General features: G+C 61.2%; 4 protein-coding genes across 9 annotated transcripts in view; 1 reads left to right on the plus strand and 3 right to left on the minus strand.

Moving 5' to 3' along the window:
• The window catches only part of EPS15L1 (epidermal growth factor receptor pathway substrate 15 like 1), a 50,835-nt gene extending 45,828 nt beyond the window's left edge, over positions 1–5,007 (minus strand). For all 6 annotated transcript variants that reach the window (XR_005884872.1, XM_040990734.1, XM_040990731.1 and 3 more), the window contains exon 1: positions 4,951–5,007. Coding sequence is in view for 5 of the 6 variants with exons in the window: in XM_040990734.1 (XP_040846668.1) it covers positions 4,951–4,983 (33 nt within the window). In the remaining variant the exon portion in view is untranslated. The remainder of the gene's footprint in view (positions 1–4,950) is intronic.
• LOC121163398 (coiled-coil domain-containing protein 130-like) overlaps positions 1–22,668 on the minus strand; it is a 469,842-nt gene that overhangs the window by 121,081 nt on the left and 326,093 nt on the right. The window lies entirely within an intron of this gene.
• CALR3 (calreticulin 3) lies at positions 6,438–14,542 on the minus strand. Its single transcript, XM_040990874.1, has 9 exons — positions 14,409–14,542; positions 14,224–14,325; positions 12,472–12,675; positions 11,003–11,097; positions 9,558–9,746; positions 8,485–8,592; positions 8,253–8,384; positions 7,367–7,459; positions 6,438–6,632 (listed from the first exon to the last, which is right to left on the minus strand). The coding sequence occupies exons 1-9, from the start codon at positions 14,497–14,499 to the stop codon at positions 6,483–6,485; spliced, it is 1,164 nt and encodes a 387-aa protein (XP_040846808.1). The 5' UTR covers positions 14,500–14,542; the 3' UTR covers positions 6,438–6,482.
• Positions 14,729–22,592, plus strand: CUNH19orf44 (chromosome unknown C19orf44 homolog). The gene is made up of 8 exons (XM_040990776.1): positions 14,729–14,799; positions 15,217–15,910; positions 16,474–16,774; positions 17,782–17,855; positions 19,054–19,525; positions 20,345–20,428; positions 21,950–22,116; positions 22,513–22,592. Exons 1-8 carry the CDS (start codon positions 14,777–14,779, stop codon positions 22,582–22,584), a joined length of 1,887 nt encoding a protein of 628 aa, XP_040846710.1. The 5' UTR covers positions 14,729–14,776; the 3' UTR covers positions 22,585–22,592.

Below are 22,668 nucleotides of genomic sequence, written 5' to 3' on the forward strand. Positions count from 1 at the left end.
GGGGCAGGGAGGACACGGCAGGTGGCCCACGTGGCCCTGCCTCCCTGTCCGCCCATCCTGCAGCCTGTATCCCTCCCTGACCTCCCTCCGCTCAGCCCAGGCCCAGACACACTCCGTCCTGCCCCGTGCCTTCCGTCCAGCCCCCTACCTTCGGGATGACGCCCAGCTCACACACACTATGCCAGGGAAGTGCCAGGCAGTGGCGATGCTGAGCAGCGCTGAACCCTCAGGGTGATACCCACTGGGAACGCACCTAAGTGCTTCCGGCCTGGCCCGCTGCCAGGCAGGCCCAGTGGGGATGCAGTGTGAGCCTCAGTGGACGGGCGGGGAGGAGGGCCCCCCGACACAGGCAAGCAGGGAGCTTGAGTGAGCCAGCAGCTCGGAGCCACATTCCGAGAAGCGCTGCCTGGGCACTCCTGACAGAGACCCTGGGAAGCGCTGCTGACAAGGGACCTCACACCTGCGTCTCTCCAGGTCTCCCACGCGGGTACAGGGTCCCAAGGCTCTGGGCCATCTCGACTGCTTTCCCAGGCCACAGGCACTGCAAGTGCCAAGTGCCCACGTGGCTCTCAGGATGGCGACTGGACATGGCTGAGTCATTGCAAAGCTCAGGATCAGAGAGGAGGGGGCCAAACACGTATGTTTCTGCTGGGCAGGGAGTGAGGGTGCACGCCACGCCAGGATTTCTCGGAAGGCGGGACCACTTCACCTTCCCATGGCTCCAGCACCAGGAGGCACTGGGCCTGCCAACAGCTCGGAGGGCATTCTGCAAGTCTGAGCGGATGAGACTGCCGACCGCCCTGATGACCCCACACACTAGCTACGCGGATTACACTGTAACACTGCACCCATTAATAAGGTACAACAACAAGGGCATGGAAATGTCATCAACAAGGGCCCCGGATGACGGTTCAGTGGCTAAATACTTCCCTTACGAGCACTGGGATCCCATATGGGCACCAGTTCCAGTTCTGGCTGCCCCACTTCCCACCCAGCTCCCTGCCTGTGACCTGGGAAAGCAGTGGAGGACGGCCCAAAGCCTTGGGACCCTGCACCCTGGAAGAAGCTCCTGGCTCCTGGCTTCAGACCATCTCAGGTCTGGCCGTTGCAGCCACTTGGGGAGTGAACCAGCAGATGGAAGATCTTTCTCTTTCTAAATCTCTCTTTCAATAAAAATGATAAATCTTAATTTAAAAATTGCAATTAACATTCTACTTTAATGTAAAAAAAATTTGAAATCCATGGGTGTGGGAATCTCCAGAAAGTTCATGAAAAGTCTACATCATAAAAAAAGAGAGAAAGAAAAGCTGCGTGGGTTCCAGAAACTTCTGCACCCTAACAAACTGTTCTCAAAATGTTGTCCTCTGCACAAGTTTAACACACATTTTTAAAGAGTTATTTGTCTTTATTGGAAAGGCAGATTTGCAGAGAGAAGGAGAAACAGAAAGATGTTCCATCTGTTGGTTCACTCTCCAAATAGCCATAATGGCCAGAGCTGAGCTGACCTGAAGCCAGGAGCCAGGAGCCTCTTCCTCCAGGTCTCCCACGTGGGTGCAGGGTCCCAAGGCTTTGGACCGTCCTCCAATGCTTTCCCAGGCCACAGGCAGGGAGCTGGATGGGAAGTGGAGCAGCCGGGACTCGAACTGGTGCCCGTAGGGGAGAATTTAACCACTGAGCTCTAGCGCTGGGTCCAATTGGATGCAAAATGTAAGAAATGTCACCACAGGCGACAGCAGGCCAGGCCAAGAGAACCAAGAATCTCGGTGCTCTCAGGGCGGGTCCCCTTGTCACTGGGACACTCTGCCAAGATCCTTCACTGCCAATGGCATCCCAGTCAGAAGGACACGCACGCATTCCAGCCGCCAGGGGTGCAGCTCCGGGTGGGGAGCCCCATGGGCACCAGGAGCGTTAAGGAACATGGGATGGCAGGGTACGTCAGCAGGCAGCTGGGGGTCCCAGCCTGCTGAGGGGCTTGGGTCGGCACCCCTTTTTGCACATGCAAAGCAGGAATGCAAGCCTCCACCAACACCGACACCCACAACAAAAAAAAAAGCACACGGGATGCTGGAAGCAGGAAGGAGCGGGGACATCCCGACACAGGGCCCTGAAAGGGACCACAGAGGACCAGCGGAAGGGGCTGGTCCTGAGAGTGCAGGACCCAGCAAGAGGGGCTGAGAGCAGGCGTCAGAGGTGGGCCCAGGGCAGGCAGGACCCAGCAGGAGCGGCTGACAGCACCCAGAAGCACCCCGAGTTGAGGAGTGGTTAGAGGAGAAGGGGTGTTGAGGCTGGGTGGGGCAGGGTTGGGGCAGGGCTCCAGGGAGAACACTGGCCACAGCAGTGTGTGGGCAGGGGAGCAGCTGATTCAGAGGATGAATCCTACAAGGGCATGGGATGGAGTGGGAAGGCAAGGCCGCACCCGCAGTGCCCTTCCGGGTGCAATCCGGCAGGCCAGGCGGGCACGGGTGAGGCGGGAGCCGGACTCTGCAGGGTGGGGCGGGGCCAGGAGAGAAGCAGGCTGCTGGGGCTGGTCGGGGTGAACCTGACCGGAAGGGCAGAGATGCAGGAGGTGGGGAGGGAAGCTGACAGGAAGAGCACAGATCACGCATGGCACTGCGGAGTACCCTCCTCATCTCAGCTCTTCCTCGAGGCCGCCACCTGCCTGCTTGGCTGACCTGTCACCCTCAACTGGCCACCGGCACACCCCAGGGCGCTCCCCAACTGTCCCAACCCAAAATGCGGGGGACTCATAGCCAGGCCAGCTGTGGGGTAACCTGAGTGCTCCCACCAGGGCCCCTAGGAAGGACCCAAAGCTGCAGGAGGGCAGGGTGGGGGTGTGTCCCCAGGAAGGACCCTGGAGCTAAGGACGAGGGCGGGGTGGGATTGCATCCCCAGGAAATTTCCTGGCAAGGACAGATGCAGAAGTTGAGTCCCGAGGCCTTGGCCTGTCATCCTCTCTATGTCCCCCACCCACACAGAGCTGGACAGCTGCGCACACGTGAACACCGTGGACGCGAGGTCCCCGTTCAGTGGGTTCAGCTGATACAGTCTGGCCGCGGGGCACTGGGCACTAAGCAGGGACACTGGGTGAGATGGCTGGCCTTGCTCTCGCATCACACTGCTGTCTGTGGACCTTGTGGTGGGAAGGCACAGCTAGAGGGCCAGAGGTGACCAGCAAAGCCCTCTGGGAAGCAGGACATCCCCCACGAGGGGGGCAGGGCCAGCCAGTGGGGACACCCTGAGAATGGGCACATTGCACAGTGGAGGAAGCTCAGAAGCCGGCCAGGGCCGGGCCACCAGGGATTCCATCCCCAAGGCCCCCAGCAGGTGCAACACGGCCCCGATCCCCCATCCAGCGTGCCCTGATCTGCGGACAGCTAGAGGCCCTCCTCTCCCTCAGCCCCACCCCTGCAGGCACAGGACGCGGGACCCTCCTCTCCCTCAGCCCCACCCCTGCAGGCACAGGGAGCCCTCCTCTCCCTCAGCCCCACCCCTGCAGGCCCAGGACGCGGGACCCTCCTCTCCCTCAGCCCCACCCCTGCAGGCACAGGGAGCCCTCCTCTCCCTCAGCCCCACCCCTGCAGGCACAGGACGGGGACCCTCCTCTCCCTCAGCCCCACCCCTGCAGGCCCAAGACGCGGGACCCTCCTCTCCCTCAGCCTCACCCCTGCAGGCTCACAGTCCATGACCTCACACACTTCACTCCAACGCCCTCACTGACAGCTGTCACCATCCTACCCAAACTTCAACCCAGCGTTTAGTGTCCAACTAAAGCAGGAAGTGTAGAAAAGATTCCAAGAAAAAGCCTAGGTGCACCTTCCCATTCAGGCTTTTGGAGGAGTTCCACTGAACACCTCCCCCCACATTTTATGCAACCTTGACACCCGTGTGGGCCGTCACACGTTCACGTCCGAGACAAGAAGGCATTAGCTCATAAAGAGTGAATCCACAGGGTGGCAAGCGGGCCGGGGGTCTCAGCTCAGGGAGCACTGACCCGTCCTGTGAAAGGCCTCTCACTTCTCTTCCCGTTTGCTTGGCCCCAGAACAAACAGCAACGATCCTTGTGGCTCCAGGGCCGCCCAGTGCTGAGCCTCTTACTGCATCCTCCAGACGTCAGGCGACGCTCAGGCCAGCGCCACCGGAACACGACACCAGCCACCGTGCCCTGCTAGCCAAGCGCCCCCTGCACCTGAGCAGTTTTGGGGTTCCCAGCGCAGCAGGCGACCTTGCACGGCTCCCTTGCACCTGACTCTAATGGCCCAACCCTAGGACACGTCCTTCCAGGCAAGCAGCAATGAATGAATGCGCCTGTCCTCCAAGCACAGGGCAGCTCCAGGCACGTCTGGGTCGGTCCACCAACCCGGGGCGCCCCCATTCCTCTCCCCCTGCAAGGACATGGTGGAAGGCGCTCCCGGTGCAGCACGGAGGCCAGGAGCACAGCCTTCAAGGGTCAACGGACGGGCCGACGGACGCTCACCCCTCACCGACGCGCCCCCGTTCCAGCCCGGCCTGTCACCTTCAGGAGCCGCCGCAGTCCAACCGCCTCTGGCCCCATCCAGCGCGCCCCGGGCCGCTCCTAGGCCCCCAGCCTGTGAACCCCAGGACCCCGAGGCTCAGAGACCCCAGGGCCCCCAGGCCCGGGGTCCCTAGGACCCCCATGCCCGGAGACCCCAGGACTAAGGCCCTCTGAGACCTGAGAACCAGGACTCGGGACCCCACAGATTCCAGACCCCAGGACCCCCCCAGATCCGGGAGCCCCCAAGTCCCCCAGATCCGGGAACCCCAGAACTCGGGACCCCCAGACCCCCTAGGCCGCATTGTCCCCTAGACCCGGGACTCCCAGGCCGCAGGCACCCCCAGGCCCGGGACACACGGGCCGAATGCCTCCACAGGCCCGGGACCCCCAGGCCGCATCCCCCACAGGCCCCAGGCCAGGCCCGGCCAAGGACCTACCTGCTGGGACACCGGGAGCAGCGGCGCCGCCATCTTCCCGTGGACTCGGGGACGGGGGGGCGGGGCCGCCGCCGCCGCGCGTGCGCCCAGGCGCCAGGGGCGCTGCTGCGCGCGCAGCCCGGACTCGGGAGGTGGCGGAGTGCTGCGATGCGCGTGCGCGACTGAGCGGGTGGGACCGAGTAACTGCGACAGGGGCGGGGCCGGGATGATGGGGCGGGGTCGGGGGCGGAGTCAGACAGGAGTCACACAGATGGCCCTAGGTGGCCCCAGAGGGTCCTAGAGGGTCCCAGGTGGTCCCAGATGGCCCTAGGTGGCCCCAGAGGGTCCTAGAGGGTCCCAGGTGGTCCCAGAGGGTCCCAGGTGCTCCCAGATGGCCCCAGGTGACCCCAGGTGGTCCCAGAGGGTCCTAGAAGGTCCTAGGTGGCCCCAGAGGGTCCCAGGTGGTCCCAGGTGGCCCCTATGGGTCCTAGAGGGTCCCAGGTGCTCCCAGATGGCCCCAGGTGATCCCAGGTGGCCACAACCCCTACAGCTGGGCCAGGCTGTAGAGACAGACACTCAAGCCCTGAAGCCATCTGCGGCTTTCCCAGGCACACCAGCGGGGAGCTGCATGAGAAGGGGAGTTAGCGAGGATATGAACCGAGTCCAGTGGGAAGCAGTGTCACAGGCGATAGCTTTCCCACACCGCCCAGCACTGGCCCCACTCAATGCATGTTTGATCTCTGACTCTTTCTTGTTTTTTGGTTTTTTGGGGTTTTTTTTTTTTGATATTCAGATAATGCAGAGGAGAGACAACTGATTGACAGAGAGGGGGATCTTCACTCCCCAAGAGGCCATAACGGGTGGAGCTGAGCCAATCCGAAGCCAGGAGCTTCTTCAGTTGGCGCCAGGCTCCGCCTTGCTGGCCACCCAGCAGCGAGCTGTGCGGTCTTGGGGGTGTGGAATCGCTCCCTAGGTACGCGTGTCAACGAGGCCACCGTGCGTTCTAAGAATCAACCCGTAGGGACTCGAAACGACAGGGTAACTTCTCCTCGAAGGTAAGTGAGGGTACTGAGACCTAGTGGTTTGGAGGGGGGACACCAGGCGATCTGTAGGGGTCCTGGGATGGGTGGGAGACTGGGTGGGGCTTCTCCCTTTATCTCCCCCTCTCCCCCAGATACAGAAAAACAAACTACTGCAGAAACCATGGTCTTACCCGCTTTCCTGTAACCCTTGACCCTCTGGGCCCTAATCAACTATGTGAAGATTATCAAAATTTTAAAAATAATAATAATAAATAAAGGTGCACTCTTGCAAAGTCTCCTTGATGATTCTTTATATAAAAAACAGGAATGTGGTGGGTGTTGCTCGTGCAAGGCAGGGGTGGGAATGCTGGGGTGGGCTCAGTGGGGAAGACAGGGGGGGCTTCGCGGAGAGCCGGGTGGGGACGGGGACGGGGGGGGGGACCCCTCGGCGGAGAGAATGAAGACACGTCACCACACACACATTGCAGCCTTGCACCGTGTTAGAGCGGGGGGCAAGGCGTTACCGGGTCGCTAGAGCTCCTGGTTGCCACGCTGGTGAAACTGGCGGAAGTGGTTGTTGCGTCCCTGGAACCTGCCCGACAGGAGCTCCTCTTCATCTTCCTCCCGTGCCTTCTTCATCTCCTCCTTGGCCTGAATGGCGTCCATCTCCTTCTCTGGGTCCTGCAGGGGGCAGGCAAACAAAAGGAAAGGCTGCGGAGGCTGTGTGTGATGAAAGATGGGTGGGAGGCAGGCTCTGCCTTCCAGAAACTTCCACATCACCTGCTGGCCCATTCCCCCCCCACCCCATCCCAAATGTCTGGGAGCGGCAGGAGCTGCGTCCTGGGTCAGGCACCAGGAGCACCTGCGCTGACAGCTGCTGTCCACCAGGAGGCATCAGGGACGCAGCAGGGTCCTGACGCCGCCCCTGGTCCCTGGCTCCCTAACCAGCGCACTTTCACAGCTCCTGCTCCAACATCCACAGTATTCAGGATGCAGAATATTCTAGACAAGACACTAGGTAAGACTGTGAGGGGCGACCATCCAGCAGCCTCACCCCGCTCTCGGAGTCCCAAGCCTGCTTCTGTCCGGGCTCCCTGCCAGTGCGCCTGGGGAAGACTGGAGGGCCCCAGGGCTTCAGGCCAAGCCACCACCCCCATGGGACACCAGGATTGCAGCTCCCGGCTCCTGGCGTTGGGTCAGCTCAGCTCCAGCCCTTGCAGCCGCTTGGGGAGTGAGCCATCGGACGGAAGATCTTCCTCTCTGTCTCTCCTCCTCTCTGTGTATCTGAGGAGAGGCGATATTGAGCTATGCGATGGGATGGCGTTTGCTGCTGGGGGTGAGTGCTGACTCGGGGCCACGGGCGCATATGTTAAATCTATGCTAATCACGTGTTCGTCATGTGGTGCATGTCCTACCCGGGTCTCGCCCCACGTGGCCTTGCCGAAATTCTCCGCGTACTCTTCGTCATCCGTGATAAGGAAGTTATCAAAGATGGTCCCGGCTCTCACCTGCAGCGGGGAACAAGGCCGGCGTGGCGGCTGTGACGCGGCTCACGGCTGGACGCGTCTTGGCTCTCAACACCGGGTGGGGCTTCCATCCGTTTCCAGAAAACTCTTGGGACGCTGACGGCCCAGCCCGGACACACAGGGAGACCACCAAGAGGCCCGCAGAGACTCCCAAGCCGCAAGTAGCACCAACGTCTGTGTCCGTGCCAGAGGCCCTGACCCCCGCTGGCTCTGCCAGCTGCCCACGCCGTGGCTCAGGGGGGCTGCATTCCCGCTGCCCACCACGATACACACGCTCCCCCTGCCTGACACTCCGCCTTTAAGAATCCATAAATGAATACATCTTGCGTTCTCCGGAGTCTGGGTCCGGTAGGCTATAGCAGGTGTTCAGGGAACAGCATGAACATAAAGGAGGAAGCGCAGGCTGTGGCTCAGAGTCCGGCCACGTCACAGCCAAGGGTCACGTTTGGGTGTCGCTTCCTCCCCCACAGGTCTCAAGTGGTGGGACTCCCCAGAGGCGGCGCCCCACAGGAGGCTGGCTACATCCTGGGACCCAACAACGGACTAGTGCTGACGGCAGGGGGTGTGCCAACTCCCTACTCCATCCATTACCCCGAGAGCAGGCTCTGCCCGGTCTCAGGATGCTCCCCAGCTCCCCATCTTACTGGCTGCCGCTCCGGCCGGAGACCACACACCAACGGGGCCGCCCGGCCCGCACCCCTGTTCTTCACCACGTGCCCTGGTCCAGCCAGCCCCGGGTGCTCCAAGACAAAACGCCCTGAGCCCCCTCAGAGACCTGCCACAGGTCCAGCCCGATGGCGCCGATGTTCTCGAACTCTGCCAGGTCATACTCCGTCAGGGAGTTGGTATTCTTCATCTTTCGGTGCAGCCAAACATGCTTGTCGATGCCCTCGGGTTTCAGGCCATCCTGTGACGACAGAGCCGCAAGGCAGGGTGGGAGTGGGGCGGGGTCCCAGGCCAAGGGCGGCCCACGGTCACCCCGCGGGGCCGTGGTGCTGGTGACCCACCTGGTACGGCGGCTTCTGCAGCATGGGCGCCGGAAAGTCCGCTTCCAGGTCGCTGTTCCAGTCGCTCGGTTCGCTGGCCCCAGCGTCCAGAAAATGCTTCTCCCAGTCCTGCAGCGACACGCAAGGCGAAAGAGCGAGCGGTGAGATGGGGGGCCCGGTCCTCGCCGCCTCGCTTCCAGTCCAGCTCCCTGCTGGTGCGCCCAGGACACGCGGCAGGTTCAGCTGGCTGTGGGACGTGGGTCCCTTGCCAGCTAGACGGAGTTCTGGGTTCCTGGCCAAGTCCTGGCTGTGGTGGACATTTGAGGGGAATAAACCAGCAGATGGGAGATACATGTGCGTGTGTGTGTTACTCTGCTTTCCCAATAAAGAAATAAAATCAGAGACCGACACACATCAGCGGGCCATGAGCCCTGTTCACCTACGAGGGTCTGGTCCCCTCCAAGCGGGGCGGGCCAGGCACTGGGCCACAGGCCCCCTACCCGTGTGTCTTGCTGTCTGCAGTCCTGGTCTGGCTTCTTGGCGAATGCAGACCGGGGGGAGGCAGTGCTGATGGCCCGAATGATGGGAGCTGGTGCCACCCAGTCCACGTGGTTAGTCTGGACCAAGGGCCAGCCTCTACCTGAGGGCTCGGCCCAGCCCCAGTCACTATGGGCATTCAGAGAGTGAACCAAGAGATGAGAGCTGCCAATCTTTGTCTCCACCACGCAATCCCCATCAAGGGCGACAGGTCAACCATGCAGAGTGGCGGCTAAGTTCAACACAGTTGGGGCAGGGACTGGTGTTGTGGCACTGTGGGGCAGGCCTCCACCCGCAGCGCTGGCACCCCAGAAGCTGAGCAAAGGCTGGAGTGCTAGCTGCTCTGCTTCCCATCCAGCTCCTTCTGCTCAGGTACCTAAGAAAGCAGCAGAGGACAGCCCCAAGACAGACACACAGAGCTGTCCTCCCTCTGTGGATGGCCGGCCTAGTGCCTGCAGGGGGCATGTCTGGGCGGGAACGGGGGCGGCCCCTGGTCACGCTGTCACCATCGAGGTCACAGCCCCAGGGCCAGCGCACTGACCGGGCAGTCTCCCCACCTGGCTCTTGTCTCCCGCGCCCTGAGCGTAGTCTTCAGGCCCCACCGAGGACCGGGCCATCTTCTTCAGCGACGTCAAGTTCCAGTCGTACTCGACGCTCCCGGACTCGATGGACTGCCCGTCGATTTTCACGTCGTAGGAAAGATCTGGTCTTAGAACCAGAGCATAGAGGTGTGTGAAGCCATCGACCTGCACGTTCGGGCAAGAACAACGCGGAAACCTTGCACGAGCCTCCACGGGCCCGAAACAGGCAGCTTGTTCCTCTGCCCTCCCGGCTCCCTGCTCGTGGCCTGGGAAAAGCAGCTGAGGATGGTCCGAGTGCTTGGGCCCTTGCTGCCTGGCTGCGGCCTGGTCCTGCCCTGGCTGTTGCTGCAGCCGCCTGGGAGTGAGCCAGCGGCGGCCTGAGGGCTGCTCCTCGGGGTCAGGGCCATGCCACGTGCCTGGTGGGCGTCACTGTCCCCGAGGTTTCTCTTCTGCGTTTCTCCCATGCTCCCGTGGCGTAACTGCACAACTGCTCGGCAGGTGTCACACCGGCCAGCCCTTGGGCCCAAAAGCCAAGGACAGGAGGGAGTGTTGGTGTGAGGGCTCGCCTGTGGCCCTCGCAGGACAGGGCTTGGGCCAGCGGTGATGCACAGGGCACCTGGGGAGCCGTGACGGCCGCTCTGTCGCGTGGCTGTGGCCCAGGGAGGAAGCGTCAAGGAGGCGGTGAGCGCTCCCCCTTGAGGGGTAAGACTAATTACAGAACAGCTATGGGGGGGCCCGGCGCTGGGGCGTAACAGCCACCACCTGCAATTCCAACACCCCCTATGGGCGTGAGTTCGAGTCCCAGCTCCTCCGTTTCCAATGCCAACTCCCAGTTGATGTTCTCCGGAAAAGCAGCGAGCTAGCCTAAGTGCCTGGGTGCCTGCTACCCGGCAGGGAGCCCAGGCTGGGGTGCCTGACTTCCGGCGCCATCCTGAGTCTGCGATGCTGCACAGCTCTCAGGTGAACGACCCAGCTCATGGACTCCCGTTCCATAACTCTGCCTTTCGATAAAGAACTCTTACAAGGAGAAAAAAAAAGCAGCAGCCCCCTTTAAGAATCTGCTGATGTGTTAAGGCTAATGTCATATCCTCAGCATGTTCTCTCAACTCACAGTACCACGTTTGTTGTGGATGACTGTGCCTAAAATACGGCTATCCTATTGTAAAGCCCTTTGGGGGTAAATGTTAGTAAGATGTTATAGCTTGCAAGAAAAAATCAAAGGAAAATGACCATGATTAAAAACCAAGCTAGTGTGGCGAGTGTGTCCGACGGGCCAGCGCGGTGGGAACCAGGGAAGCAGAGGTAGGCTGCTAGGACCCGTCCCTGGCTCAGCTCAACAGTGCAGACTCATCATGACTTTCTGGAAGCTGCCAGCGGGCAGGCGTGCGCCCGGCCCCTCGTCGGCATCAGACGGTAGTCACCTTGCAGCGGATGGATTTCTTATTTGCATGGTACTGATTCTTGAAATGTAAAATTACATGTACTTTCTTGATATCAAATCCACAAATGTCGGGTCCTACGAGACAAAAAAAAAAAAAATCAGCCGTTTTCAACCTATTCCCACAGGCCCGTCACCAGAGGCAACACCGCCCTTCCCCGCCACCCTGCCACGCGTGTTCCGGAATAGCTGGCTGGGTATGCAGCCCAGCAGTGGAAACACGAGGGTTCCTGGGGTACCGTGACCACTTCCTGCATAGTGGGGTGATGGTTCAAGTGGCTGGTTCCCTGGCACAGCACGCGTGGGAGACCCACACTGCGCTCCTGGCACTCCTGGCCTGGGCCCTGGCACATTTCCAGATATTGCAGGTTTTTAGGGAAATGAATGAACCAGCAGAGGAGAGCTCACTGTCTTTCTGTTTTTGAAATTGGAAACACCACTAATGGAATAAACAAAAAGCTGGCATCCAGGTGGGACACCTGCATGGCGTGCATGGCTTTCCCTGCTACACCGCCACGCCAGCCCAGAAATTTCCCTTTCTTCATTTCTCTTTTTAATTTGCATTGGAAAGGTATATTTACAGAGAGGAGAGACCCGGAGATCGTCCATCTGCTGGTTCACTCCCCAAGTGGTCACAGCATCCAGAGCTGAGCTGATCCAAAGCCAGGAGCCAGGAGCCTCTTCTGGGTCTCCCACACGGGTGCAGGGTCCCAAGGCTTTGGGCCGTCCTCCACTGCTTTCCCAGGCCACAGGCAGGGAGCTGCGTGGGAACTGCAGCAGTTGGGACTTGAACCGGTACCCATATGGGATTCCAGCGCCACAGGGCTGAGGATCAGCCTGCTGAGCCACTAGCCACCATGCTGGCCCCCAATACTCTATTTTTCTAGAAACTTTTGCAGAAGCCAACAGGGTGGTACCAGACCTTACTGTAACAGAGGCTGAGAGTCACTTTGAACAATTGCTTGGCTCTGGGAAGTGGTTTGAATTTCTACCTTTTTTGGAATTGAGCGTATCTTCAGATGTTTCACAGCGGGGCATCCCTACCCCCCCAAACCCAAAGCATGTCGGTTTTCACCCTGTGGGCGAGGGTTCCTCCTGCTGCAAACCTCGGTGATTACTCTGCTCGCTGCGCCAGCCGAGTCTGATGCGGCCAGCCCTGCGATGAGCCTTAAGCCTCCAGCATCCCAGGCCAGCAGGTGGGTGCCTGTTGCGGTCCTGGCTGCTCCACTTCCCATCCAGCTCCCTGCTCCTGTGCCTGGACGGTCCCAGGTATTTGAGTCACAGCCCCCCAGAGTTCCCGGCTCCTGCATGCAGCCTGACCCAGCCCTGGCTGTTGCAGCTACTTGGGGAGCAGAGCTGGAGCCCCTCTCTCTCTGTCTCTCTCATCAGCACAATCGCCCTGCTCCCCCCCGCACAGAGGTGTTCTGGACCGGGCGGCCAGCGTGCACTCACCGAACATGATGTAGTACTGTGATTGCCCGCTCAGGTTCCTCTGGTCCACGTCGGCCGGGAAGAGCTTCACGTAGCCGCCGCCACAGTCCATCTTCTGCTCGTGTTTCACGGTGTACTGCAGCACCAGCGTCTTGCCCTTGTTGCTGAAGGGCTTGAAGCGCGCAGAGATGGCATAGAAGCGGCCATTCTGCGTGGTCTGCAGGCCTTGCAACGGAAAGCGCTGGTGGAGGCCGAGGCTCCGCCTGCTCGCCACACCCCCCTCCCCACGCCTGGGCCCCCCTGCAGGACTGCAGTGGGTTCCGCACCCCCGGGGTGCCATGGGGGGCGTACACCACCCGTGGCAGCAATCTGCTGCAAATGCCCAGCCTTCCTTCTAAGGTTGCCTCTCTCCTACCCTGCCCACTCCAACAGCCACGTGCACAGCATTTCCAGGGGATCCTAAGCACCCCAGAGATGGCGTCCGGCAGACAGGGTCTGGTGTGAACACTACGCTATTTTATCAGAGACATCAAAACTCTTGGGGAGGCTGGAATCAAGTTGATCGGGGTGCCCCTCTATCCCCTCATCAAAAAAAAAAGTCCCACTTGGGGCCCGGCAGCGGTTGTCACGCAGAAGGGGGAGAAGGGTAACGTTTACTGTGGATTGTTCACTCGTGGGGTGCAGTGCATTCATTCCGCACAGGACCCAATGGGCCATCAGGCTCCCAGGCCCATCTCCATGGCCAGCACGATGTTTGCCATGAACCGTGCGTGAAGGCGTTTGCGGAGCCTGGCCCGAGAACTGCAAATCAGTCCCGTTTCACTTCATTGTGACGTCAGGCCTGGGGACCTGGGGCTTCTCTTCTATTCATCCACAAAGCACGGAGGGGCCACAGTGCCACCGCCGCACGTGTGAGGGCACTCTGGAACATTCCATCTGGGTGCTGGTGCCTCCCGGCTAACCTCCCCCCTCCCTCCCCCTCTACTCTAGTGCCCAATACACCCTAACCGCCTTCCAAGCTCCCACAAGGCCAGGAAAAGAAACTCTTGGCTCCCTGCCCCGCCCTAAACAAGACAAAAATGTCCCAACCCATTCTCCACTCCATTCCTTGTGGCTAGACAGAAATAAGATGGTAAATTAGCTATGGCTTGCGGAGCATTGGTTCTCAGACATAAGGAGGCAGAGGGCTGGGCGCTGTTACTCCACGTCACGAAACGGGCCAGGCAGGGGGCCAAGGGGGCCGGTGCCATGGCTCAACTGACTAATCCTCCACCTCCAAGTGCCAGGATCCCAAAGGGGCACCGGTTCAATTCCCAGCTGCTCCACTTCCCACCCAGCTCCCTGCCTGTGGCCTGGGAAAGCAGTGGAGGATGGTCCACAGCCTTGGGACCCTGTACCCGTGTGGGAGACCTGGAAGAGGATCCTGGCTCCTGGCTTCAGATTGGCTCAGCTCCGGCCATTGTGGCCACTGGCGGCCACTTCTCTCTGTAAAATCTTCCTTTCCAATAAAGATAACTCCTTTTCTCCTTTTTTTTTTTTTTTTTTTTGCAAATCCCCACATTTTAGGCTTCCAACCTTGGGTCTGAGGTCAAATTTTCTTGTCAAACTTGCTGCCGTCTTCCCCTAGCTCCCCCTGCTTTTCCCACTGTGCCCAGGCCCTGCCATCGGGGTGTCCACCTGGGCGACCCCAGGTGCCTTGACTGGCTTTCCCGCCAGCCCGACACAGCGGGGTGGAGTCCAGTTGCCCTCCCCTCTTTCGGATTCTACACTAACCTTTGTCCTTCTCCTTGTGACCATAAAACTTCCCCGACGAGACTCTAAAATGCCCAAACTGGGAGTTATTGGTGGATTGCACCCACCGGTTGCGCCAGCGTTCTGTGGGGGGGACAGAAGGACAGCCCTGGTTAGAGGGGGACCAGGTGCAAAGGGTCCCCACAGGGGTGAGGGGCCCCCTTCACCTCCGTCCAGAAACTCCTCCTGGAAGTAGACAGTGGCCAGCGCCACTCGCACCACGAAAAGGACCCCGAAGTGGACGCGAGCCCCGGCCATGGAGGCGAGCGCGCCCACCTTCTCCGCTGCTTCCCCGCCTCGGCCCCCCGCTCACCTCAAAACTACACTTCCCGTCACACAGCGCGATTGTGACCGAGGAGCCAGCGGAACTACCGCTCCCATGACGCACCGCGGGGGTAGCCGGGGGTGCTCGCCGGGCCGCGCCGCGCGGGGCCTGCTGGGAGATGTAGTCCTCTGGCGCGGTTGCCCTGGGTGACGGACTCCCGTAAGGCCCCGAGGCCTGGCCAAGCGTGGACGTCCGGCCGGACCTGGGCCGATGGATGGACGGGTCGGGTGCAGGTGGGCCGTCCGGGGTGCTCGATGGGAGCGGCTGCGAGGCTGGGGGCCTGTCCCCTCCGTGAGCCCCGACGAGCGGGAGGCGGGCAGGGCGGCGGGCGGGCGCGGGCGGGCGCGTCTGGGTTTGTTTTAGCAGCTTTCCTGAAGTAGGTTTTACCACCGTTCCTTGGAGTGGACCCTCCGATGTCCCCCGTGTCCCAGCGTGTCGGACTCGGAGAACTTTTCCATTCCAACCCCGCGTCCCTCAGGGAGCGGCCACTCTGACATGGGCATGCCAGGCCCCTGGAGGTGCCAACATGCTCGGCCTCGGTGTGTGTGTGTAGACTCCTTGGTCCAGGGACCAGCGCTGTGAAGTGGCAGGGTTCAGGCGGCCGCAGCCCCCCGAGCATCCTGGGTCCTGTTTGGTTTTCGTCCCTGCAGGATGCCTGCCGCTAGGAAACTCGGCCGCTCCACGCTGCGCAGCCTCGGCGACTTCACCGACTTCGCCTTCCAGGACTCCAAGATGGAAGAGATCCACAACTCAAAAATGAGCTCCAGTCTCACCCGCCTGGCACCGGGTCCCGGCCGGTTCCTGCAGAGAAACGCGGCCCCCGCAGGCGAGCGCGCCTGCCTCGCCCAAGAGCAGGCCGGCCCCTCGGCCAGACCCCTGAGCACGCCATCCACAGTCCGAGCCCACGCCGCGCTCAGGAAGCTGGCCCAGCTGGAAACAAAGATCCGGAGCCGGCAGACGCCTGCCAGCTCAGAGCCCGGGACCCTGCAGAGCCGAGCCCCGGGGACAGCGGACAGGACCCCCTCCGCGGATACCACGGCCATGCCTGCCCCGCACCAGACAGACAGCAGCTTCCAGAAGGAAGGCTGGGAGAGTCCCCACAGCGAGAGGAGTATCCGTCGGTTCCTAAAGAAGAAGGGACCCCCCGTCTCAGACACGGCACCTGCAGCGTCCACTGGCAAAGGAAAGGACTCCCGGCCACTCCTACCGCAAGAACCTGCTAGAAGGTTGGACTCTCTGGACAGTGACGAAGAGGAGATAAGACACCTGCTGGGAAGCCTGATGGAATCTTCTAAGGAAACAGGAGCCCCCAGGGATCCGGGCGTCGCTGGCGGTAAAGTCAAGGTAAGAGGCCTGCTGTCCCCCTTCAGCGCTGGAGTTGCACGTGGGCACTGGTTCAGGTCCCGGCTCCTCCACTTCCCATCCAGCTCCCTGCCTGTGGCCTGGGAAAGCAGTGGAGGATGGCCCAAAGCCTTGGGACCCTGCACCCGCGTGGGAGACCTGGGAGAGGCTCCTGGCTCCTGGCGTCAGATCAGCTCAGCTCTGGCTGTGGCGTCCACTTGGGGAGTGAACCAGTGGATGGAAGATCTCTCTCCCTCTCCCTCTTCCTCTCTGTTTCTCTCTCCCACTCTTCCTCCTCTCTTTTCTAAATGTGCCTTTGAAATTGAGAAAAACCTGAAAATATGAGAGGTGACCTGGCAGTGTCCCATGTGGGTTACCACCGCTGCCTGCCCCAGTCCTCAGGAGCCGGGAGCTGGACCCAGCCTCTCCGCCAGGGAGATGTGGCCCGTGGGCGTCACTGACTGCCCAGCGCCTGCCCTCCAGGATACAAGCTGGACGTCCTGGCCTGCCTGTCGCACTGCTATGACTTTTGGTCACCCCATGTCCTTTTCTCCCTGCCTCCGAAGGCGCAGAGCCCGGCTCTGCCAGGAACCCCGCATCCGCCGAGGACCAAAGCTCCCAGCAGCTCCAAGGCGTCCCAGCCATCACGCCGGCGCTGTGTGCGATCGGCCCCACTTGTGACCCCGTCTCCTGGGCCGCCCGCTTCTGAGGACACAGCCTCGCACGCGTCATCCGTGTCCATCGTGGGCGCCTTCGTCAAGTCGGTGCCTTCCAAGATGGGCCGCATCAAGCTCGCGTCCTCCCCCAGCAGCGAGACAGGGCCCACCGAGGAGCCGCCGTCCGAAGCCTCGGATGACAGCCTCGATGGTAATGCGTCTGCCTTGTCTCGCGCCCAGCCCTTTCCTGATGCTGAGATCAGAGAATACTTCGCATATAAGCAGGCGTTCCCTTGGGCTTTTGCGTGAAGTAGGGGAGGGAGGGGCGGGGAGGCCAGAAACTCACCGACAGTGGAATTTAAACCATTAGTTTATTGTGAAATCAAACAGCTTTTCATAGTTGGTGTAGGGAAAAAAAAAAAATGTGTGGGGGCCGAAACTGACGGAGTGGGTTAATCTGTGCTTGCAGTGCCAGCATCCCATGGAGGCAGATGGTTCCCAGTCCTAGTTCCACTTCCGGTCCTGCTCTCTGCTTATGCACCCAGCAGAGCAGCAGCAGGTGGCCCGAACGTTGGGTCCCTGTACGCACGTGGTAGACCCCGATGGAGCTCCAGGCTCCTGGCTCCTGTCTGGCCCAGCCAGAAAACCTTATACTTTCCAAAAAAAGAGAAAGAGAAAACCTTATTTAGTGAAAGGCAAAATGAGGGAGAGAGAGGGAACTTCCATCTGCCACCTAAAAGGCCGCAGTGGCCTGAGCCAGGGGCTGCAGACGCCAGCCGGGTCTCTGCGCAGGAGCAGGAGGAGCCATCCCAGGTTGCCAGGAGCCAGGAGCCTCTTCCGGGTCTCCCACACAGCAGCAGGGTCCCAAGGCTTTGGGCCGTCCTCCACTGCTTTCCCAGGCCACAGGCGGGGAGCTGGATGGGAAGTGGGGCAGCTGGGATTTGAACCAGTGCCCAAGTGGGATGCCAGTGCCACAGACTGTGGCTTTACCCACTCTGCCACAGTGCTGCCACTCTGTCTCCTCCCAATATTTAAAATACTTTGGCTGTGCAGCAGGGGCAGGACCTGCAGGGAGTGAGGGCTGAATGTTGCTGCAGCCGTGTGCCGGACACAAGCCAGAATTTCTAGTGTGGGAAAAAGAGGAGGCGCCTGTCCTGGGGCAGGCTCACAGAGGACAGGCGCACCTCCAGGCTTCAGCGCCTTCCTCTCTGCCTGCAGACTCCAGAATCAACCTGCTGTCCCTGGACGAGCTGGGCCCTGCGGCCAGTGCCGGGTCCGACACGGAGGAGCAGGTACGTGTCTTCCGAGTTCGGGGGCTTCAGCCCGGTTCCTGCAGGCCAGGGCCGCCTCCATCCTGGCCCTCTGGGGCATCGCTGCTGGACAGAAGCCTGGGACACACTGCTCCGTGTCCTTGGGTGCCGAGGGGTCCAGGCCCACGGGTCCTGTGCCTTGTGGGGGTGGGGGGAACCCCGAGGTGAGGTGGTCCGAGGCTGAAGCTGTGGGAGGAGGCGTGCCCCGCGTGTGCCCCGTGTGTGCCCGTGCCTGAGGCTGGGTCTGCCAGGGCCTCTCCAGCTGTGCTCGCCAGCGCCCGCGCTGCGCTCTGCTGCCAAGTCCCACTGCCCTGTTTTCATTTATGTTGATTTAAAGATTTACTTGTTTATTTAAGCATAAAATGACAGAGAGCTTCTGTCTGCTGGCTCACTCCCCAGATGGCCACAGTGGGCAGGGCCAGGCTACAGCCAGGGGCCAGGAGCTCTCTCCGTTCTATTCTGTGGGTGCAGGGGCCCAGCCACTCAGATTGGGGTACGCATGCACAGGGAGCTGGCGGGGCTCGAACCGGTGGTCCAGTTCAGCGGCAGCTTCACGCACTGCCCCCAGCGCGAGACCCCCGACACAGGCTTCCCCACGGAGGTTCTGCCTCCCGGCACTGGAGTCCAGAACCCGCAGCCCAGGGTGGCTTCTGGCTGGCGGAGCCCTGAGGCGTGACATGGGGTGCCCTCAGCTTGGTAGCGGGCACATGACCATCGAGGGAGCACATTGGAACCCACGCAGGAAGCCCCCGTGACCTGCTGCGACCCCTTGGGGGCAGCGCCAACACCCCACAGGAGTACTGGTTCAAGTCCTGGCTCAGGGACGTGGGAAGGCAGTGGCAGGTGGCCCGAGTGCTTGGGCCCCCATGTGCATTCTTGTGGGGGACCCAGGTGGAGCATCTGGCTTCCAGCCTCGGCCTGGCCTCCTCTGACTGTTGTAGCCACTTGGGGAGTGAGCTAGTGGATGGAAGATCTCTCTCTCTCTCTCTCTTTTATTTCTTCCTCTCCCTCTCTGCCTCTTGAGAAATCTTAGAAAGAAACCCAGAGCAGAAGTGATGCAGAAACTCCGTGTGTCTGAAAGCCACTGAGTCCGGGCCGTCCACAGACACGCACCTGAATGTCTCCCGTCTCCCAGCCACGGCTCCCCGAGAACACTGACCCATGCCATGTCCCATGTCAGGCAGGAGGGGCCCTGAGGCCGCAGCCAGCGGATGACAGCTGCCACACCGTGCCCTCAGCCGAGAGGCGGTCACAATCAAGCTCACGGACATCTGCCTGCGGTGGAGCCGCCTCCCAGGACGAGGACACGCCACCCTCTGACGGTGCCATGTCAGAGCAGCTGAGTGCCAGCTTGGCCTCTGGCACCCCCCAGGACAGCACGGCCCGCACGCTGCCATCGCCTGAGGCCCACACCCTGGCCTACTCCGAGGACTTTGAAAGCTCACCCAGTCCTTCGGTCAGCGAGCCCGCCACCCCATCCCTGGAGTGTCCCGACAGAGCTGTGGAAGCCTGGTCGGAGTCCTCCTCCAGCCTGGGGCCACCCACCTGCACGGCACCCCGGGAGAAGGGAAGCAGGGCCGCGCACAGGGGCCTTGTCAAGGAGACAGCCGTGCAGACCCTGGACTGCGCGCTGACTTACCCGTGGACGGCAGGTGCGTGTGGCTACCCCCGAGAGCAGGGGTGGGGGCCGCCTGCCCGAGCTGCTGCCCGGAGGCCTAGCAGTGGGCACGGCGAGAGTGAGGCAGCCTTGTGTGTTCCAGCTGGGCCCTGTGAGCTGCAGATCACATCGGAACCTCAGCCTCATCTGGCTCCTGGCTCCACTGCACAGCTCCGAGGGCTGCCCTGCCACTGCGGCTTGCTCCCCCGTGGGGTCCACGCTGTCACGGCCCTGGCTGCCCTGCCAGGTTGGGGCACACAAGGCTGTCAGCCCTTCCCAGCACGGCCCCGTGTGGCACCCGGAGGCCAGGGAAAACCTTGCCTTCCTTCCTAACTTCCTCTCAGATTTATTTGTTTTTATTGGAAAGGCAGATCAGATTTACAGAAAGGAAGAGAGAGAGAGAAAGATCTTTCATTTGGTGATTCACTCCCCAAATGGCCACAATGGCCAGAGCTGATCTAAAGCCGGGAGCCAGGAGCCTCTTCCGGGTCTCCCATGCAGGTGCAGGGTCCCCAGGCTGTGGGCCGTCCTCCACTGCTTTCCCAGGCCACAGGCAGGGAGCTGCGTGGGAAGCGGGACTGCAGATCGGCTCAGCTCTGGCCATTGTGGCCACTTGGGGAGTGAACCAGCGAATGGAAGATCTTCCTCTCTGTCTCCCCTCCTCTTTGTAAATCTGACTTCCCAGTAAAAATAAATAAATCTTTAAAGAAAAAACAAAGGTGTGGTAGCCGTCGTGGTCTGAGGGTGGTGAGCCAGAGCGCGTGGCTCCCCGCCGTGTCTGCGTCCTGTTCACCCTCCCGTGTCTTTGGCACAGCAGCCAGCCTGGCCGCCCTGGAAGGCGCCTGTGTGGACCCAGCACCCATCGCAGGTCATGTGATCAGCGCAGACACGCTAGAAGGTACAACTCACCCAGGGAGCCCTTCCTGGGCGTCCGCCCCTGCTCTCCCAGGGGTGGTGACCCCTCTTCTAGCATGCTGACCGGGAGGCGGGGGTGGGGCTGGGAGGGACCCAAGGAGGTGGGTGTGGGGCTATGTGGGGACCCCAAGACGTGATGTGGGGCTGTGATGACCCAGGAGATGTAGGCACTGGGTGGGACCCCAGGAGGTGGGCTGGGAGGGACCTCGGTGTGGTGACGAGGCCGGGGCGCCAGCAGCCACCTTAGAGGGTTTAGGCCCTTTTATCTTTTTGAAGATGTATTTATTTATTGATGTGAAAGAGGACAGAGTGAGATCTTCACCTACTAGTTGCCGTCCTCACACAGCTGCCTGCACGAGCTGCGTTGGGGTCTCCCACACGGGGGCGGCCCAAGCCCTCAGGCTGCCCTGTTGCCCCCCACCAGCTGCATGAGCAAGTAGTCAGATCACAAGTGGAACAGCCGGGACTTGAACCAGCACCCTCAGGGGATGCCAGTCTGGCAGGCGGCGGCTTAATGTGCCTCGCCACAAATACCGGTCCGTTAATTGATGCTATGTTTTAAAACTACGTTATAGGGCTCAGTGCGATGGTGTGGTGGTTAAAATCCTCGCTTTGCGCACGTTGGGGTCCTGTGGTCGCGTTCTTATCCTGACTACCCTGCTGCCACCCAGCTCCCTGCCTGTGGCCTGGGAAAGCAATCAAGGGCGGCCCGAAGCCTTGGGACCCTGCTGCCGCTGCGTGGGAGACCTGGAGGAAGCCCCTGGCTTCTGGCTTCGGATCGGCTCAGCTCCGGCCATTGCGGCTACCTGGGGAGTGAACCATCGGACAGATCTTCCTCTGTCTCTCCTCCTCTTTGTATGTTTGACTTTCCAATAATAATAAAATCTGCATTATAGAACATGTAGAATTTCATTTATTGGAGAGACCTCCAAGACCCCACGGCGGCCACAGCCATGCTGGGCTGGCCAGGAGCTGGGGAGGCTGCGCGAGCTCGGCCGTCTACAGGGGCCCACCGGAGCCCCTCCACACGGGCGGCCCTGGAAGTGCCCGCGCTTCCCAGGAGACAGGAACTGGTTTTCTCTTTTCAATTTTCCAAAACATATTCCACATGTTTGCAAGTGAAGAGTTAGAGAGAAGCAGAGATCTTCCATCCACTGGTTCACTCCCCAAGCGGCCACAACGGCCGGAGCTGAGCTGATCTGAAGCCAGGAGCCAGGAGTTTCCTCCAGGTCTCCCACGCGGGTGCAGGGTCCCAAGGCTGTGGGCCGTCCCGCACTGCTTTCCCAGGCCACAGGCAGGGAGCTGGATGGGAAGTGGAGCTGCCGGGATTAGAACCAGTGCCCGTATGGGATGTCAGTGCTTGCTGTCGGAGGATTGGCCTGTTGAGCCATGGCACCAGCCCCACCAAGGGGGATATTGTACATAATGACCCCACGGTCTCAGGGAAGCCGCTGTGGGCAGGGGCCCCGGGCCGTGGAGCACAGCATGTGACCGTCCCGGGCAGCCCTGGCAGCGCAGCGCCCGGCCGCCGTGGCCCTGCAGGACCTGCTGAGGCAGCAGCTGACCCTGACGCAGAAGTTCATTGAGGCGAGCCGGCACCTGCACGCGTCCCTGCTGCGGTCCCTGGATGCTCACTCCTTCCACTACCACACCCTGGACGACGTCAGAGAGGTGACCGCGGGGGCAGGAGGGACGCACTGGCAGGCCGCCGACTTCCCCTCCCCACCAACTGTATCAACTAGAGAAGCGTGTCCCTTGTAGCGTTCCTTAGTGTAGTTTCAGGCAAGGGTGTACAATGTGACAAATCGCTTCAAATTTTCGCTGTGCGGTGGAGCTGGATGCTGCAGACGGCCTCCCACTGACCGGCTTGCTGCCCGGCTCTCCGGGACACGTGGGCCTCATGAGCTGGAATCCAGCTGCAGTGCCCGAGCCGCCGATGTGACGATGACGGTGGACTCTGCCCACTGCTGGGCCCGGAGCCAGGGGTCGCAGGACACTGCCGCCCCTGCCCAGAGACCATGTCCCTAGGGAAGGGCCCCCGCTGACAGGCTGTCCTGTCCCCCACAGTACATCAGGCGCCACCGGCCGCCGCCGCTGACCATGGAGGACGCGCTGCGCGAGGTGCGGAAGGAGCCCTGAGCGCCTGCCGGGGCCCGAGGACAGTCCGTGCAGGGTGACAACCGCCAGCCCGGGCCTCAGCAGGCGGTGCCCGGGGTGCCCGCT

Source organism: Ochotona curzoniae, unplaced genomic scaffold, assembly GCF_017591425.1.
Source record: "Ochotona curzoniae isolate NIBS_2020 unplaced genomic scaffold, NIBS_Ocur_1.0 contig_605, whole genome shotgun sequence".
Taxonomy (NCBI): Eukaryota; Metazoa; Chordata; class Mammalia; order Lagomorpha; family Ochotonidae; genus Ochotona; species Ochotona curzoniae.